The sequence below is a fragment of the Parambassis ranga genome, chromosome 2 (assembly GCF_900634625.1).
Source record: "Parambassis ranga chromosome 2, fParRan2.1, whole genome shotgun sequence".
Taxonomy (NCBI): domain Eukaryota; kingdom Metazoa; phylum Chordata; class Actinopteri; family Ambassidae; genus Parambassis; species Parambassis ranga.
In genome coordinates, this window is record NC_041023.1 from 34,311,958 (window position 1) to 34,330,203 (window position 18,246).

An 18,246-nucleotide genomic window follows, 5' to 3' on the forward strand; every position below is an offset into this window, starting at 1 on the left:
AGGTGGATAGTGGTGAAAGGACGAAAAACAAGAAGAGAAAATGAGGAGGTGTGTATTTCTGACCAGGCCCAGAGCAGTGGGGGATTTGGGAGGATTCCTGATGGGCCGGCTCATGCTAATCTCAAGTTTGGGCCTGTTAGATGGGAAGAACAATTCTGACACTTACCTGTTACTTATCTAATCTTTTTCTTGTATGTACATTAGATGGTTTCTACCATCAAATGTTTAAGTTGGCTGGGCCCACGAGTCGTCTTTTCTGACTGGAGAAGTAAAATTAAATATAGCAACGTTACATGAGTAGCAATAGCACAAAAAGTCTGTCAGTGGTGATGGAGGGCAAAAAGAGGCCAGGTGGAGCCCGAAAAGGCCAGACTGAAGAAAAGGAAGACGTTGGCGGAAGAGGCTGCCAAATGCGTGAAGTTAACAGACATGTTTTTGCAAAAAGCAGGTTGGTTTGGGAATGAAACTCCCGGGCTGAAAAAGTGACCTACTCCGGCCCTGTTTGTGACTACAGAAATATACACATACACACCTCTGCATCATTACCTCATGTCTCCCACAAGGCTCCAGGAGCAGCCACACAGACTAAGCAGCAACTGGAGCAGAAGAGAAGCCAGCCTAAAGTATTTGGTGACTAAGAGAGCAGTTGAGAACATAGTGGGTGGTAACACAAGCATGTACACAGGGAAGAGAGACAGCAGATGCATGAGATGAAAGTAGAAAGAAGCGTACAGTGAGCTGGCTGAGAGACACTCAAATACCCAGAAACAGGAAGCCAGTGTTCTCTTTTTAAGAGCTCATGGGAATGCATATTCACTGCCAATTTAGATTAAGGTCTTTCACCAGACAGCCAGTGACAAATAACACAATATGCTATATGTTTGAACGACTTTAATCAAACCTACACAAGGATGAAGACAGGCTCATCTGACTTTCAAATGACTACAACACACTGGCATTGTGGGATGCTTGCAATCAGAAATGATTAGCATTATAATGAATGTTATGATAACCCAATTAGTCATCCAGCAGCAACAGTGAATTTATTTATGAACCTGCTTAGTATTTTTTGTTGCTCAGTTGTTGATAGGGGTCAGCAGAGGCTGCAGACTGCCCAACACTGACATTATCCGCATGTACAGCTAGATCAATGAGTCAGCAACCAGCCTATTTACATATCCAGCTGACAAAGAGCAACATTCAACAAGCCAAACATGTGTTGCCTGTGTGCTCTGCATTTAGGTAATGATCTTTACAATTAGAACTGCTAGTGCAGTGTTTCACAAAAATGAATGAGGTGGTTGTATTTATGAAATCGTTTCTCTATATAGTACTTCGACTACACCCCTTAAAAAACTATATATTTGGTGCATTTATTCTTCACAGTAAATGTAGGATTTTTAATCCACGCACTAGCCAAAACTACACTTACTGTGACTAACATGAATATTATTAGAATTCCTCTGGGATGAAACCATTCCTGCTGTCCTTACCAGTCCAGTCTTAATGATTGTACTGCATGTCGAGCAGCAGTCTGTCTACTGCAGGGTACATAGAGGATAGTTTCTAGGAGAAGATGGAACAATTTAACCGAATGTGTAATCTGACTCTAAGTGAAGACATTTTGTGTCTGTCACAGTGCACCTCTGTTTCTAATCAGATCACTACTTCTAACTTCTAACATAAAGATTCATTTATGATGTGTGGGGACAGGGCAGAAATTTTTATATTCAAAAATTGTATGGGTGTGTGTGTGTGTGGGTGTGTGCGTGCGTGTTAGCCAGACAAAGCACTGAGAGAGTATTGAAGCCTGCATTGCCTCTGGCCATGACTTAGTTGGATCAAGAAGAGAGAAGAGAGGCAAGACACAGATAAACAGTTACAAAAAAAGGCAATAGACACAAAAGAATTCAACATTTTCATTCAATTATAGTATGTTTGCCATGTTTTCTTATAGCCAAGTCATCATAAAGTTTCTGTTAAATAGAATTCTAGATGTTTGATGGTATTTCATAGCATTTGAATCATATTGATGTTGTTTTGAGAAAATGCTTGTTATGGTGATATTTTAAAACAGCAGTGCAGTATCTCTTTAATATTTCTAAAAAAAGGACTTCCCATTGCATTAGCCTGGCAGAGAAAACTCAGGGTTATCAGACCGCATGATCACACACAAACACTTTCATACACACAAACACACAAAACAGATGGGGCCCTAAGGGGTGTCTTCCAGGCAGAAGAATCCCAGGGACCCCCTGGAGACAAAGCAGAGAGAAATGACGAGGACAACATGGAAGAGGAGGAGGAGGAGGAGGATTCTGTTCTGCATACATTTACAGTTATTAAATGGTTGATGTGAATACTTTGAATGAAGCTGGCAAGAACCTAATTGAGATGGAGCCAAATTTTATCAGACAATAATCAATTTTAACTGCGAAAATGATCAATCATACTAACCCCGTCAACAATAAAACTTTTGACTTTCTGTCTCATTACAGAGGTTTCTGTAATGAGATTGTGGATCCTTAAACAGTAAAAACTAATGGATTCAATATGATGTATCAGCATTAAATCCTTGACATTATAACATCGAGCTGAGAGTGGATGACAAAACAGAAGAAAATTGACAAAATCAATATTTCAAGTCAAATACTTTTGTATAAAAGTGTTTACATGTTTTAAATGTTGTGGGAAAAAAACCATGGCTTTTCTGCACTTTGAAATGGGGGGTATTGAGATTCTGCATGGCGTAGCCTAATTTTAACACTCTTCTGCCCCTCCCTCTTTCTTTTATTTCCCTTTTTGTCCCCCTCTACTTCTGACCTAACTAAAAAGCTGTGCACAGTGCCTCACAATGAAGTGTGTTTCTTTCACATGTTAATGCTTTTACTCACGGCTCAGTGCACAGCACAAGGCAAGAAACAGAGCTGGTCAGAATAACAAGATTGCATACACATGCACACACACACACACCTGCACACAAACACACATACGCACACTAGCTACAGTTACAGTGAATCTAAATGAACTGCCACTGAGTATCCTTTAGTTGTGATGATGAACTTTAACACCCAACAGAGACAAAAATGAGAAGCAGCAAGTAGAATAGGGGAAGAAAGAAAGAAAGAAAGAAAGAAAGAAAGAAAGAAAAGAAAGAAAGAAAGAAAGAAAGAAAGAAAGATGAGGATATCCAATTCATTCCAACTGCAGACAGGTTTTTCATCATTCAATACTATTCAGTGTCTCACACAAAAATCCTATTACACTTGACAAACAGGAAATAACCTGCAATATGAAAATACATGCATACCTACTGATATTTATGCTGCTGACAAATATAAATACAACACAATTACAATAAAAAATATACATACAGATGTATTCTGTGGTTATATGTGACTGTTGTGTCACTGCTGTGATGCAAGTTCATTAAAATCTGGCGTGATGAGGTTTCACAGTTTTTGTAAATGGATGCTGCGAGTCATTAAATTAATAAGTTGTAATGTTGTAATAGTGTTATTATAATTAACATAGTTCATAATTTACTTAGAAAAAAGAGCAAATAAAGAATGTAGCCAAGTGCAGAATAGGTGGGGGAGGATCCATCAATTACTACTCTGATTTAGACTTAATGAGTCAGCAGTTTAATAAATCATACTGTTTGATGAGCTTCAAACGGTACGTGTCACAGCTGCATGCAGTGTGTAGGGGCAGGTTAATAAGTTGAATAGCTTTGCATTTAGCCCTCCAATGGCTTGTTGAGCCCAGCCACTCCTCCTGAATATCCCTGACCGGTAAGAAGCTAATCTCTCTCCCTCTGGGACCATTACTGTCTGTCTGCAACCACTCTTTGTTTCTGCTGGACACCAGCTTAGCTCAGCAGGGGCTCTGTGCTGAGTTAGCTGTCATCTAACCATATGGTCTGTGGCAGATCAAAGCCTCTCAGGGGAAATGTTAACAGATAATTCCTTCAATTCATATGATATGCAGACTGTTCACACTGACTTTTATCTAGTACTGCAGTCTGTTTGAGGAAGTGTCTGTGTGATTTTTTAAGCTCATGGTAAATTAATCACATAAAACTATTTGTACAGAGCATTATTGCTGTATGTTTTATTGCTCTTTATACTAGATCAGACTGTGTAACATCACATCAAAATGACACTAAAACACGTCTTCCAACCTGCCACCTTGTCTTAAAATCCCTGCAGATCTGTTAGCGCCACTCTTATTACATTACTGGTGTTAACATCATAAGAGGAAAGAATATCAACAAACCTGAGTACGACCAGTCCATATCTTCAGGGAGTTTCCGCAGGCCATGGACCAGTGGTTCAGCTGCCACAACTATCAGACACAGAGAGTAAATATAAGTCTTATTTCTACATTTTAAGAAACACATAAATACAGAGACAGGTAAAGCCGCACTATGACAGAAACCTATGTATTTTGAAGACTATTCTGATAAAACAGCAGTATTTACAATAGGCAATGCTGTTGTGAGTCATCATTTTTAGGTTTTATTTCAAACAAATGCACTTACCCATCTCCAGCGTACCTCTAGTTTAAGCAATACTTTTAAGGTAAAATGGCTTGTGTGTGCTTGTAATACATTTTCAAAACTATCTTTCTAACACTAATAAAAACACACAGGGTAGCAGTGTCATTATCACCAAACAAGAGATGCCTTGGGGGTACAGGAGACAACACATGCATACACACTCGCACACAGCTTCATGGTAGTAATTTTAATTCAGGAACTACACAGGATATAGTGATGTATGAAGCCACAGCTTTAGTACACGAATAGCTTCATGACCTCCAATCGCTATCTTTTGTCTCTCTCGCCCTCACGCACACACAGATGACTCTATAGACCCTTCTTCTTGCTAACCAGCGTCATCAGTGCTCTTTGCGATGATCAGTATACACGTATTTTTCTGCGCTAACAAGTTCCAGTTATTTTCATTTGTAGGAGAAGAGTGATGTCCGCTGCCTAAAGGCAACAACATTACAAAGCGAATGTAAAGCCATAAAATCGCAACTGCTATTCCTCATAACTTTAAGCTGGTCAGTGTACACTGTGACATTGTGTTCCCAGCACTGTTTTAGAATAGAATAGAATAGAATGCCTTTTATTGTCACTTGCTTAAGGCAGCCCAGCAAAGAGGGCCATATGCCAGTGAGTACAGGCTATGCAGGTAAAGTGCCTTGCCCAAGGACACACAACAGTGACTAGGAAGGAGTTGAGATTGAACCACCAACCTTCTGGTTATGGGACAACCCTGCTATACCGCTGCGCCACTGCTGCCCAATATAAACATGGTTTATATACAGTATTCAAGTATGGAAAAAATATTGCACATGTTATATTTTGTGAAATTATAGATATATTGCACATGTTGTGTATTGTCCACCTGGATATGTAGTATTGTACATTAAAATCAGTGCATGTAAGAGTTCAGGGGAGTTCTTTTGGAAAGAAGCTGTTTTTGAATCTGTTTGTTTTGGTCCTGAGGCACCTGTAGCACCTCCCAGTGGGTAACAGGGCAAGCAGATCAGAGCCAGGGTGGGACCTTGATGATGTTTTTGGCTCTGCTGAGGCAATGGTCAGTGACCATGTCATGCTACATGGTCACTGAATTCTTCTAATTGTCTTTTCACACTATAAGCATGATGAGGACATTGAGTGAGTTAAACAGGTGCAAAGTAGACAGGCACACACAGCCAGCCACGTCTGAAGCTTTTTAGAGTCACAAAAACTCACATGAAGCACATAGATCAGTTCCCATCTACACTGTGGAGAAGTGTGGATTCCAAATACTTTAGTACTTTTATTAGGAAACTGTTCTAGAGACTTCTGTGGCATCAACGACTAAATTTCAGACATCCAGAAATACATGCTAACTTTACTGTGATACTACATATCAGTTAAAACAAACAGATGGCAGATTTTGAGGTAACACTGAGGTCAAAATTGGAAAGGCACTTTCTGACAAGCCTGTTGATGAAGGAGGGGTCATGCTAATACAGATTACATCAAAACGCATCATAGGGGATGAAGGGGAACGACTGAAAAAGCAACATGAATAAATAAATAACAAAATGACTAAAACAATACAATCCCTCTTTTTCTTTGATCTTTCAATGTGTAGAAAAAAATAAACACCGGCCCTCTAAGAAGATGAAAGCCCTGTGTGGAGTCAGATTTAGGTCAAGGACAACTATCACCATATCCACCACATTAACTTTGTCCATGATGTGGTACAGATGAACAAAGAATAATTCTATGTTACATATGTTGTATGTTAAAGTATCTAGTGACATGATAGAAAATACATTATAGCACTAACATATGCATTAGTGCAATATGTTTGTAAAACCTTTGAGGACATGCAGACACAATTCCTTGTCTGTATTATCTGTAAAATCCCATATATGATAAATATTCAACACACAATGATAGATGCAGGCCACAGGGGGATTTAATGTTCTTCTTCCCCATAAGAGAGTGATACTTAAAAGTAAAAAAAAATTGCTTTCTTTTCTACTTGTGGAGCTCTCTGGTGATTAACTGGATGAAGAACAGAAAACAGACAACCTAAAGACTGAAAAAGGTCTGTAAAGGCAGTGAGTCATTTGGAAATAGAAATCATTTTTCTACAGGTTGCCTAGTTAAAAAATCCATGAATAGTACGGCTTTAACAGAAAAAAATGCAAAAAGTATCAGACGATGAGATTGTGTAAGTATCACATACATTCTCTGGAGAAAACCACTTTCTTGGAGCCTCTAACACAGGATCAGAGACCAACAACATCACATAAAGAAAATAAAGTATGATGTGTCTGCACTTCCACTGACTGCTTTCTATCTTTGCATTTGATGATCATGTTCATGTGGAAAGGTAGGAATGAGGGATAGGAAAATACAAATGACACCCAGGCTGATACATCAGTAATGGCCTTGTTAACATCATAATGTAAGGAATTTGCCTATGAGACATAAAAACACACGCACCTATTATTTAATTGCTGTTTTTGAGATGTTCAGATGGAGGTTAGAATTTCTACCTCAGTGAGAGGTAAACAGACAGAGAACACACACTGACACATAAACACTGTATGATTACACCTAATGTTAAAAATACCTGCTCCACATCCCATCTGGCAGATTTGCTATTCTGTGTCTGATGCATTACCTCACATTACCTCAGCCTCAAACAGCATCTGGACAGTCTAGGTCCACAAAAGTGAAACCAAAAAGCCAGATGGAGCGACTTCAACCTCGGTTGCCCTTTATTCAACTAAAGCAGCTGATGCATCTGGGCTTGAGTGTAAAATAAGAGTTGCTCCAAAAATCTACATAAGGCTGAAGATGTGGAGATGATGGAGCAAGCTGACTAAGTAAATTCTCCTGAGGTGGTGGATTACATCCTTTAGCCAACCACTGTGCCTGAACAGTTTGTTGCAGATGCTGGAAGAAATAGTTTTTGTCACCTGCTAAATTTATAATGTATAAACCAATATGAGGCAATGAAGTCACAGTGACAGAATTAGGGATTTACTGTATGATTTTAGTGTGAAACTTTCCAAACTTGTATTAAAATGTAAATGGTCTAGAGATTGACAGATAAATCAGGTTGATTTATGGCCATTAGCATCAGCCAGAGCATATTATGCAGATTAATAGACAGACAAATCTGCAGCCAGTGTTGTGGTAGTGGAACCATGTGTGAAACACATGTGACGCTGCCCCTTGTGTCAATCAGCTATTCTACCAGAAGACTCAAGAGGAAGTTACCCAGTGTGGGCTAATATTCAGAACAATGAGAAGGACAAGGACATACATTCCTGGAGTAAGCCTTGAATTCTTAGCTTTCAAAGGTCTGTGTTATATATAAACTGTTATTGGCCTGTGTAGTCCTCAGCATTGCAAACATGAGTAGCAGACAAAGTGATATGAATAAATAAAGTTATTTTTTTGCTATCACATAGATTATGACCTCTTTGCTTACAAAATTTTTGACACCCATTCCTTAAGGCAGCATTTCATAGAGCCAACACCAAGGATGGCCAGGTGCAATGGAATCAATGGAATGGACTTAGTGCTGGCACAAAATGTAAATAAAAAGACAATAAATGTTTCAGGTAAGCTCATTTGTGTATCATTTATTATTACACGGTTATATTTTATCAGATGGAGGGGAAAAAGGAAAACCAGCCAAATACATCTGCCAAAAAAAAGATAATGTACCACGACTTAGTGAACTGTTTTGTGAGCTGCAGCTGCTGGGTTTCGATGGACAGGTAAGCCTCACATTCAAAGCAGAAGCACCAAAGGCTAAAAAGACACATACAGTAGAGTTGTTTGATGCAGCAGAGGAATAAAGTGATTAGACAGTACAGTGCAAGGAAAAAGCCAGAAGCGAAGAAACACTGGTGCTCTGTGCTTTAAAGAGCACAGCAGATAGTGATGGGATTTCAGTGTTGCAGGCTGGCCATGCATAAAGCTCACAGATAATTCACTGTATTAGTCCACGTCTGCACTCCTGATCTGCTTTATCTCAGTTCCCAGAACCCGACATTAAAGGTTTAGGTGGCAAAGGACGTGCACCTTTCCAACAATGCACTGCTTCTTCATCAAACATTCACATACATCTCTGATGTCAGAATGAAGGGCAGTCAAAAACGGACAGGTTCCAGTTATGAACTCCCTCAAATGCCAAATGAGAATGTGTCAGATGGTGACCCTCTGACTATAAGCTTCTCTCCGGTGGTGTCAGTCACTGAGGGAAATTTACTACAAGAGCAACACTCAAACATGTTACATAGCCAAAACATGCAGACGCACAGCAGGACTAAATATCACTACTTCTCACTTGTCAGTCAGGTGAATGTTTGGAACTTCTCAATATTTAAAGCATTTTCTTAAACTGTCATCTATCAATCGTACTATTCAGATTTTGCTGGCTTATAAAAATGCAAATAGATGAGATTATCTGTGGTATTGTATTATTACTTTAAATACTATGTGTGTTGCCAAATAGAGCATGCACAATTTTGGTAATTAAATCTTCAATTTATTTCACTTGAATCCATCTGGACCTCTAAAATTAGCCCCTAACACAATACACGTGGCCAAAGCTCACAAATGCAAAGTTCACGAAATTGCAGCACATGACTCCCACCATCTTTCCAGTCTCATGTGTCCACTCAGATCTTCTTACATCACTTCATCACGTTTAGCTTATTCCAGGAGTGATTTTGTCATAAAGTGTTGAAATTTACTGTTTCAGTCTATCTAATCGGCTGTGACCTTTTTGCCTCCATCTTCAGTTACCATGGCTTTTCAGTAACCCTGTAAGAGGGGGCATGAACTTGTTGCTTTCAATCAAACTTAGACATGTAGGCAAAGATTTTTAGTACTGCAGCTTAAAGCCTGTATTGAATCACTGTTATTTAAAACTCCTTCAGTCTGGAGTTGAATTCAACTGAGATGTCACTGCCTTTTATTTTTAACCAGTAATAGCTATGGATGGTATTTTTTGGTGGAAAAGGAGATGCTGCAGGGAGGATTGAGCGAAGCCGGCTCAGTGTTATTAGACTTGGGATAAGTGAGCCAGTCCCAGATGATCACTAATGAATAGCACCGTGTTGGATTACAAGACTCCTGGGGCTGGTTTAGCCTGAATCCCTGAGAAGAGGGAATCATATGTTGGTTCTGATTACAAACTAATTTTTAACAGTAGATGTTGTATTAAAGAGGCCCTGTGTGTGAAAGTGTCTATAGAGAGGTTAGTTTGTAGCCTGGTAAACAAGACAGAAGTTTGGAAAATTGACCATATTCTACATCTGCATTACATTTTTTTCCTAATTGAGCAGTTTTTTTATAATCAATTAGTCACCACAATCTTCAGACCTACACATGTGGTGAAAAGGAAGTGGTCACTTCAAATGCCAAAAAATGCAATGTCTCAAATGGTCAAGTTGTTTGTCGTCCTTTCCTGCAAATGTTTCACAGTAAAAGCACTGTTAACAAATGAAGAGCCCTCAAATGCATAGAAGCTTTTAATTTGAAAATAGTTATAGGAAAGTTTCTATTAATAATGAAATGCAAATCTTGGCTTCACACAAACGTAAGACCAGTTGAGAAAGAATATGAAGTAAAGGTCTGCCTCTAATGCAAGTCAGCTTCAAGTAATTGCTTGTTAGCCTCTGCAGCTGAGGTAAATAAAGGTCACTATTTGAGGAACTGCAGTATCTTAAATTAGACCAAAACAGTAGACTGACTACATGTCATTTCCTCCACTTGGTGCAGTACAGTACTATAAATCACTGATGTCCTCTGTCATCACATAATGAGCAGCATTCCTACAAACAAATAAAGAAACTCCTGTTAAATATCTTTTGCTAAGTGAAAGTGCCAACTGCCATAACTTCTTCACCATTAAACACATGACATCATAAAGCATGACACCTGTTGACCCCAAAATACACACATAAAGAGACACTGTCACACAGGCAAATACCTTCAGGGGCCAAACTATAACTTATATAGCATTCAGCTGTGTTGAGTGTCAGCTGGTTAAATTAGAACGCTTGACTTAACTCACACTGACTGTCACCGTTTCTGTGCCTTATCTTACTCTGCCAGTGTCAGTTTGATACACTGCATGTCATATTAGAAACCATGCACAGGACCATTAGCATGGGGGAATTACACATACAAAGGCAAAATAAAGAGAGAGAATATTTTCATTGTGCAGACTAGTGAATACTAAATCAGACATTTTGGGACCCTTTATCATCTGTCCCTGTCCTAATGTGTCTGAGATGTCTCACATTGATCAACTTTGTCAGGCTGAGTGACCGAAGCCTCACAGTGAAGCCCAGCAGCACAGGTTATGAGTTAATGGGATTAGGCTCCACATTAAAGAGGACATTTTTTTGGGGTGCTAAACAAACCAAGCATTGTTCCACGGGGAACTCAGCGACATTAAAGCTGCAATATAAAACCTTATCAGAACAGACTATCACTGGAATCTGTGTGTGCGTTTTGTGTCAGTATAATAGAGCATGTGGAGTGTCTTGCAGTCCAATTTTCTGAAGGGGACACGGAGTTAGTTTTGTGAAGAAGTGTGTGTTTGTAGGTGACCGTGAGAATATGAGGCCCTGTGTTGAAGGTGGCAATACAGATGAACAGCTGGCACAGGGGTGGGAGGGTGTGTATGTGCACATGTGAACACACATGCACACACACTTACAGTGTCAGGTAACACCCCACTATGTCTAGCTAGATGGGGTATTGCAAATTCCTTTACAGCAATTTGGCTCCATAAAAGTCTAATAAAACTGAGGTGTTATTTAAAACTCTGTACAGCTTTAACCAGATGCACACACACACACTGGTAACAACTGAAAAATGATCACCAGCTTCTCCCGGTCTCAACAGGACAAAAGGCTTAGTGTGTTTAGGAGTAACAGACTTGAGTTTAAATGAATAATACCCACACTGACAGCATGAGTCAGCGATGTAAGCACAGGTGCTTTGGATTTGTCTTTTCCCATAGGTTTCATCTACAGCTTTCTAAATGTCACTTTCTCATCAATGCTGAAAATGTAAGGATGTAGGCAATAGGGCTACAGCTGCATCATTAGCAATAACCTATTATCCATTACACATTTTTTCAGTTAATCGTTTATTTCCAACAACTAATAAATTAAAATATTATTAACATGCTTTAGAGGTTTCACACTCTCTGTTCTCTTCTGTTGTATCTGCAGTATTCTTCTTTAATGCATGTAACTGTTATTACACTCCAAACACCCCAGGGCTTGGGTTAAAGCCAGGTGTTAAAGGGATGAATGAGCATGTTTCCTTCACATTTTAGCCTTAAACTGGGATATTTTCCGATGAACTGTGGTAGAAGCCCTGCAGGGGACTGACCTCAAATCTCTATTTCTAGCTAAAAAGCAAACCAGACAGGGAGGACATCTATCTTGTCCAGAAGTTATGAATAAATGCAGCACAGACACATGAGACATATTACGCTCACATGCACAGACTTCCACACGGATGTGCACAGATGCAGACAAATGAGGTAAACAGACAATTATCAAAGTAGATTAACTAAAGTATAGTATGTGTAAACAGTAAGGAATGTGTGCTGTGAGGTGACATTTAGGGCACACGCATGTATACAAAAGGAGAAGAACACAGGGGACTGAAGGGATGAGGCCAGTTGGCACATGCAAGTGTGTGTCTGTGTGTGCATGTGTGTGTTTAATGTTTCCCCCCTCATTGGTGGTGTGTTTTCTGTGCATGAAGGAAGTGTGTTTGGGTTTATCCACTGAGCTTGTTTGATTGCAAATGTCCTCTCAGTTGTGAGGAAACTGCAAGTTTGTGTAGGTATACAGTGCAGTGTGTTTGTGTGTGCGTATATGTGTGTCCACGTGTGTGTGTGTGTATGTGTGTGTGTGTGTGTGCGTGTATGTGTGATTCCCTAATCTCCCTTCCTAGTTAGAGCAGTGACATGTACCATTACCATCTGCTTGGCACATCATGAAAATACTGCACAGTATGTGTGTATATGTGTGCCATGTATGTGATTGGTAATCCAACAGCAGTTCAGTGGAGTGGAGCTGCAAACTAATGCATAAGCTGCTGGTAAAAAAAAAAGATCTTCTTTAAGATTTGCTGGGAGAGAATTTGAAAGCAATGATTACTCTTTAACAGGAACAGCTTAAAGACTGCTGTGTTTTCACCAGTAGAAGAAAAATGGACACAAAAAGAAAACCAGGTGGTTTTCTGTACTAGGTCAGCTGAAAATTCACTTTAAAAGTCGCTAAAATTGCGTAATAATATGTGTCGAAGCTAAAGATGGATGACATACTTCCACTGAAGAATCTATTGAACATGCTTTCCATCAGCATTCAGTCTGAACCCGCAGGGTTTCCATGACAGTGGTTCACAGCGTCATGACAACGGAAGAGCCCCCTTTGGCAGGTGGAACACCCTGACTTCCTGTTGGCTTCCTGCTTCGACTCTCTCTATCTCCATGGATACGAAACCATCCACTCCTCACTTTATTTTTCAGTGCAGGGTCATCCCCCCAATTCCTCACTTGTCTGGCAGATAGCACACATTTGAATAATAACATATGTGTGAACTCACAGACTTGTAAATATATTTGACACACAAATAAATACACAAATATATTTATACACAATGGCACCACAGTGTGCATGTACTATAAAGTGTGCATTGGAATTGAGATTACTCCAAGTGGATCCCCTAAATATTTCTATTGAAACATGGGTGTGTGAAAGACTAAAGAGGGTGGTCGGCTGGTGGGGGTTAATCAACTTTCACACAACTGATTGGTCACAGCCGCAGCCACTTAATGGACTTTCTCCCTGGGAAAGGAAAGTTTCTGCTGCAATGAGAGCCAGTTAACTTCTATTCTAAATGCCATGCTTGGCAAAACAATTGACAGGCGTCCATTAATGTTTATCAAGCCAATTGGTTTTAGCTTCAACACTGCCTGAAATAACTAACCTAGCAGCAGTTCATAAAGCTAAAGCCTTGAACAAAATGTTGACATTGACAAACATTTTCTCAAGAAAATTGACTAAAATAGCTTTCCTATGAGAAAGACAGAGTTGTAATTTTATCTTACTCTGTCAACTAAAACATATTCTGCCCTCTGCTTCTGACTGATTTTCTACAGTCAGTAGTATTAGTAGTTTAATAACTGGAAAGCCCAGTTCACACCGTCATAAACACCATGCAAAATCATGTGTACCGTGGTTGAACCACAATGCTGCCATGATCTGTCTGACCTCAGATGTAGGTCTATAGATGTTAACAAAGCTTTTAACACAGAGAGTTTGCACAATTTGCACAACAAAAGTCAAAAGCTAAACCCCAGCATCATCATGACAAGAAGAACAATGCTATACAACAGAGAAATCCTATGGGTGTAATGCACTATGGTGGGCATGTCACCAACCATTAATCAACCATTGCATCATAGCACTGAAACAGAAGTATGAATGAAAGGAGCTCACCCTATAACCAAATGTCTTATTTAGATGAGCTATTGTTTTTGCACTCCTCAAGATTTCCTGTGAATGCATATTCATTTTTGTACATATCACAGTTTTATATGCTCAGCTGACTAGCCGATCACTAGCAAGGTTCTATCGCTCTCCAGTAGCCTCTGTCTTTGGTGCCAGCCTCTTAAAAAAACAACAGTAGCTTTTGTATGTGGGCACAGACAGAAACAGACAGCCATTGTCAGCTGCTGTAACTTCAGACAGACTTTCTCAACTGGAGAGACCTCAGAGAGAGCATTGGCATTTGTTGATTGAACACTAAAGCATTGGTTTCAGTTGCATTCTTCCTCTCCTTTTCACCTTTTGTTCTCAGTTATCCTGCCGTCCTCTTTTTCTGTTGCAAACTACTCTGTTCAAGATCTCTGGCTCCTTCCCCTATTCAAATATTGAATTTAAGTGCCTTCTCTGGTCATCCTTCAACTCTTCACTACCTCAAGCACAACACTTCTACAGATTCTTCAAACAGGAGGTACATAGTGGTTCAACTTATCATTTCTGTGGCTTTCTAAAACAATGCAACACTTAAATCCACTTTGGACAGGTGAGCCTCGTTTGAACAGGTTTTTCTTTTTTCATTTTTAGAACAATTCATGGCAGGTTATATCTGCCAACTTTAAATGCCTTCCAGAAAAGACTGTCTGGAGGAGTCTGACATATGATGTCTTGATCTTACTGTGAAGGCCAGCTTTTCATGATAAGACTTGACCTTGCAAGTACTCTTACAAAGTAGTTCTTGTCTTTTGTATCTTTGTGCTGGAATCCATTATATAGGGTTGCACACTTTCAGTTATCCATATTAACCCACACTGTCTGACAACCTTGTACAGTGGGATAACTTCAAATACACCTGTTAAAACAGAGAACTAAGATTTTAAAAACCTGTCAAAGTAACCAGATTGATCATCTATAAAGCGCAACTACACTGCTGTGATATTCTGAAATATGATTTGAGTTCAGAGTTAGTCACCATGATATCTAATCCCAAGAGAACTGGGGACAGACTGGTTTCCAGTCCCATGCACATCACTTCTGGAATGAGCTGCAACACAGCTGGGTGCTGAAGACTCAGTCCACTGGGATGCTCTAAGAGTTTATAAACACACATTTCTAATTGTGAAGTATTTCTTTTTAAAATATTCTTTCATTTAACAACTATTTGTGTATAACAGTCAATGTCAGTTACTGTCATCAAAGAAATATGTGTTATCCTAGGGAGAAACCAGTACTGGGTTGTGACATTACACAATGCAGATAATGCATTCACAGTCTAAAAACAGATGGAATTTATGATATGTGGGAACAATATGAATTTGCCTTACACTGAGACCTCTAGGACTTAGTGTGGTGGTGCAATTTTCACTTGTCTGGCCAACTATGCAGTCCTCAATTGACTTGTATTATTAATTGTTTAACAGACTTTAATCATATCTCTATCACCTAGATATAAGTATGTGGCCTAAAAATCAAAAATGCTGATATAGTTAATGGTTACACCGCCACTTCTGGAAATGGATCCTGATCTAACTCTGGACTGCTTCGCGCCCATCGGCCTCCCTGAGCTGACCACCAGCATCAGCAAGTCTAAACCTACTACCTGTCTTCTGGATCCGATCCCTTCACAGCTCCTCAAGGATGCTATTCCTCTGATCAGAGACTCTATATTAGGACAGATCAACTTGTCTCTGGAAACAGGATATGTACCACAGGCTTTTAAAACTGCTGTGATCATTCCGATACTTAAAAAACCTTCACTGGACCCGGACGTCTTAGGAAACTACAGACCGATCTCCAACCTCACCTTTATCTCCAAACTACTTGAAAGAGCTGTTGTAAGTCAGCTAAACGACCACCTGTGTAGTAACAGTCTGTTTGATGCTTTCCAGTCTGGTTTCAGAGCCCATCACAGCACAGAAACGGCACTGCTTAAAGTCACCAATGACCTCCTCATGGCATCGGACCGGGGTCTCGTCTCTGTACTCGTTCTACTGGATCTCAGTGCTGCCTTCGACACCGTAGACCATCGCATCCTGCTACACAGATTGGAACACGAGATCAGGATTACAGGAACAGCACTGCGCTGGTTTAAATCATATTTATCTGACAGATTTCATTTTGTTCACACTAACGATGTGTCTTCCACAGGTACAAGGGTTAACCACGGTGTTCCACAGGGTTCTGTGCTCGGACCGATCCTGTTCACCCTCTACATGCTCCCTCTAGGAAACATCATCCAGAAGCACGGCATAAACTTTCATTGTTATGCTGATGATACCCAGCTGTATTTATCCATGAAGCCTGAAGAAACGGAGCCGCTAGTCAGACTACAGGCGTGTCTAAAGGACATAAAGGACTGGATGTCCTCCAACTTTTTACTATTAAACTCGGACAAGACTGAGGTCATTGTTTTTGGACCGAAACATCTCAGAACTAGTTTATCAGATAATACTTTCTCCCTGGATGGAATTACTCTGGCCTCCAGTACGACTGTGAGGAACCTTGGAGTTATCTTTGATCAAGACATGTCGTTTGTCTCTCATATTAAGCAGGTCTCCAGGACCGCTTTCTTTCACCTGCGTAATATTACTAAGATCAGGAGCATCCTCTCTCAGAGTGATGCTGAAAAGCTCATCCATGCTTTTGTCACTTCAAGACTGGACTACTGCAACTCTTTATTGTCAGGATGTCCACATTACTCCATCAACAGTCTGCAGCTGATCCAGAACGCAGCAGCTAGAGTTCTGACAGGAAGCAGCCAAAGGGATCATATCTCTCCTGTCCTAGCGTCTCTTCACTGGCTCCCAGTGGACTCAAGAATACACTTCAAGATCCTTCTTCTAACCTACAAGGCTCTTCATGGACTTGCTCCATTGTATCTGCAGGACCTGATTGTACCATATGTTCCTAATAGGACACTCAGATCTCTGAGTGCAGGTTTACTAGTAGTTCCTAGGATTCATAGAAGTAGAATGGGAGGACGAGCTTTCAGCTATCAGGCACCGCTATTATGGAACCAGTTACCAATCTGGGTCCGAGAGGCAGACACTGCCTCCACCTTTAAGACTAGACTTAAAACTTTTCTGTTTAGTAAGGCGTACAGTTAGCCTTAGACCTAGTGTGTAGCACAGCTATGCTGCTCTAGGCCTACGTTGTCGGGGGGCACAAACATGATCCACTGAGCAGTTTCCCTCTCACCCTCTAACCTCTCCTTTTCTCTCCTTAGTCTGGCTCACACTGGTCTCAAGACCTGGATGATGACCTGCAGTCCGGCCCGTGAAGTCTCTCTTGCTCTACGTTGTCGGGGGGCACAAACACGATCCTCTGAACACCCTCTGACCTCTCCTCCACTCTCCTTAGTCTGGATCATACTGGGTAATATCGTCTCATAATCTGTGTTAACTGTCTTCCTTGTAGTTCTGTGCCTCGCTCTCGCTCTCTCTCTTTGCAGGTCTCAAGACCTGCATACTGACCTGCAGTCTCTCCTGTGCTCATCGACTTCACTAGCCCCTGCTGCTCATCTTTACTATCAAATTACTATTCCTACTTATGGACCGACGATATATATAGATATCTATTGCAATATAATCACTGTTTCATCTTGCTGTCATGTTTGCTCTGTACTGTATCATGTTTGTATCATGTTTGCTCCTCTCTCCCTCTCTCTCTTTCTCCTTCATCCTCTCTGTCTCTCTCTCTCTCTCTCTCTCCCTCATCCTCTCTGACTAGCAGCAGGACTGGTTCCCCCTTAAGTCGACGGGTCCTGCTCAAGGTTTCTTCCTCTTAAAGGGAGTTTTTCCTTGCCACAGTGCTCTTAGGGGGGTTCCTGTGAAGCGCTTTGAGACAATGTCTGATTGTAATATGCGCTATATAAATAAAACTGAATTGAATTGAATTGAATTATTTCTGAAAAACTGTGTTAGACTTGATGACATCCATGCCTTTCTTGACAACATTATTTCCACATACACACATACATTGTCCATGTATTTATATTGGCTGCTTCTAGACATGAAACCGGTCGATATTATTAGTATAATAAGCAATTTATCAGTCAAAGACGAGCTGTAAAACTGAATGAAACCAGAAGTGTAAATTACAGTGGTGGTCAGTGTTTGATATTTTCAAACAAGT

The 18,246-nt window shown here is 40.2% G+C and overlaps 1 protein-coding gene across 1 annotated transcript in view; it reads right to left on the minus strand.

Annotated features, from left to right (window-relative positions):
- The window catches only part of ptprz1b (protein tyrosine phosphatase receptor type Z1b), a 51,056-nt gene that overhangs the window by 28,495 nt on the left and 4,315 nt on the right, over window positions 1-18,246 (minus strand). The window contains exon 2 of the mRNA XM_028420452.1: window positions 4,279-4,347. Within this exon, the coding sequence (XP_028276253.1) occupies window positions 4,279-4,347 (69 nt within the window). The remainder of the gene's footprint in view (window positions 1-4,278; window positions 4,348-18,246) is intronic.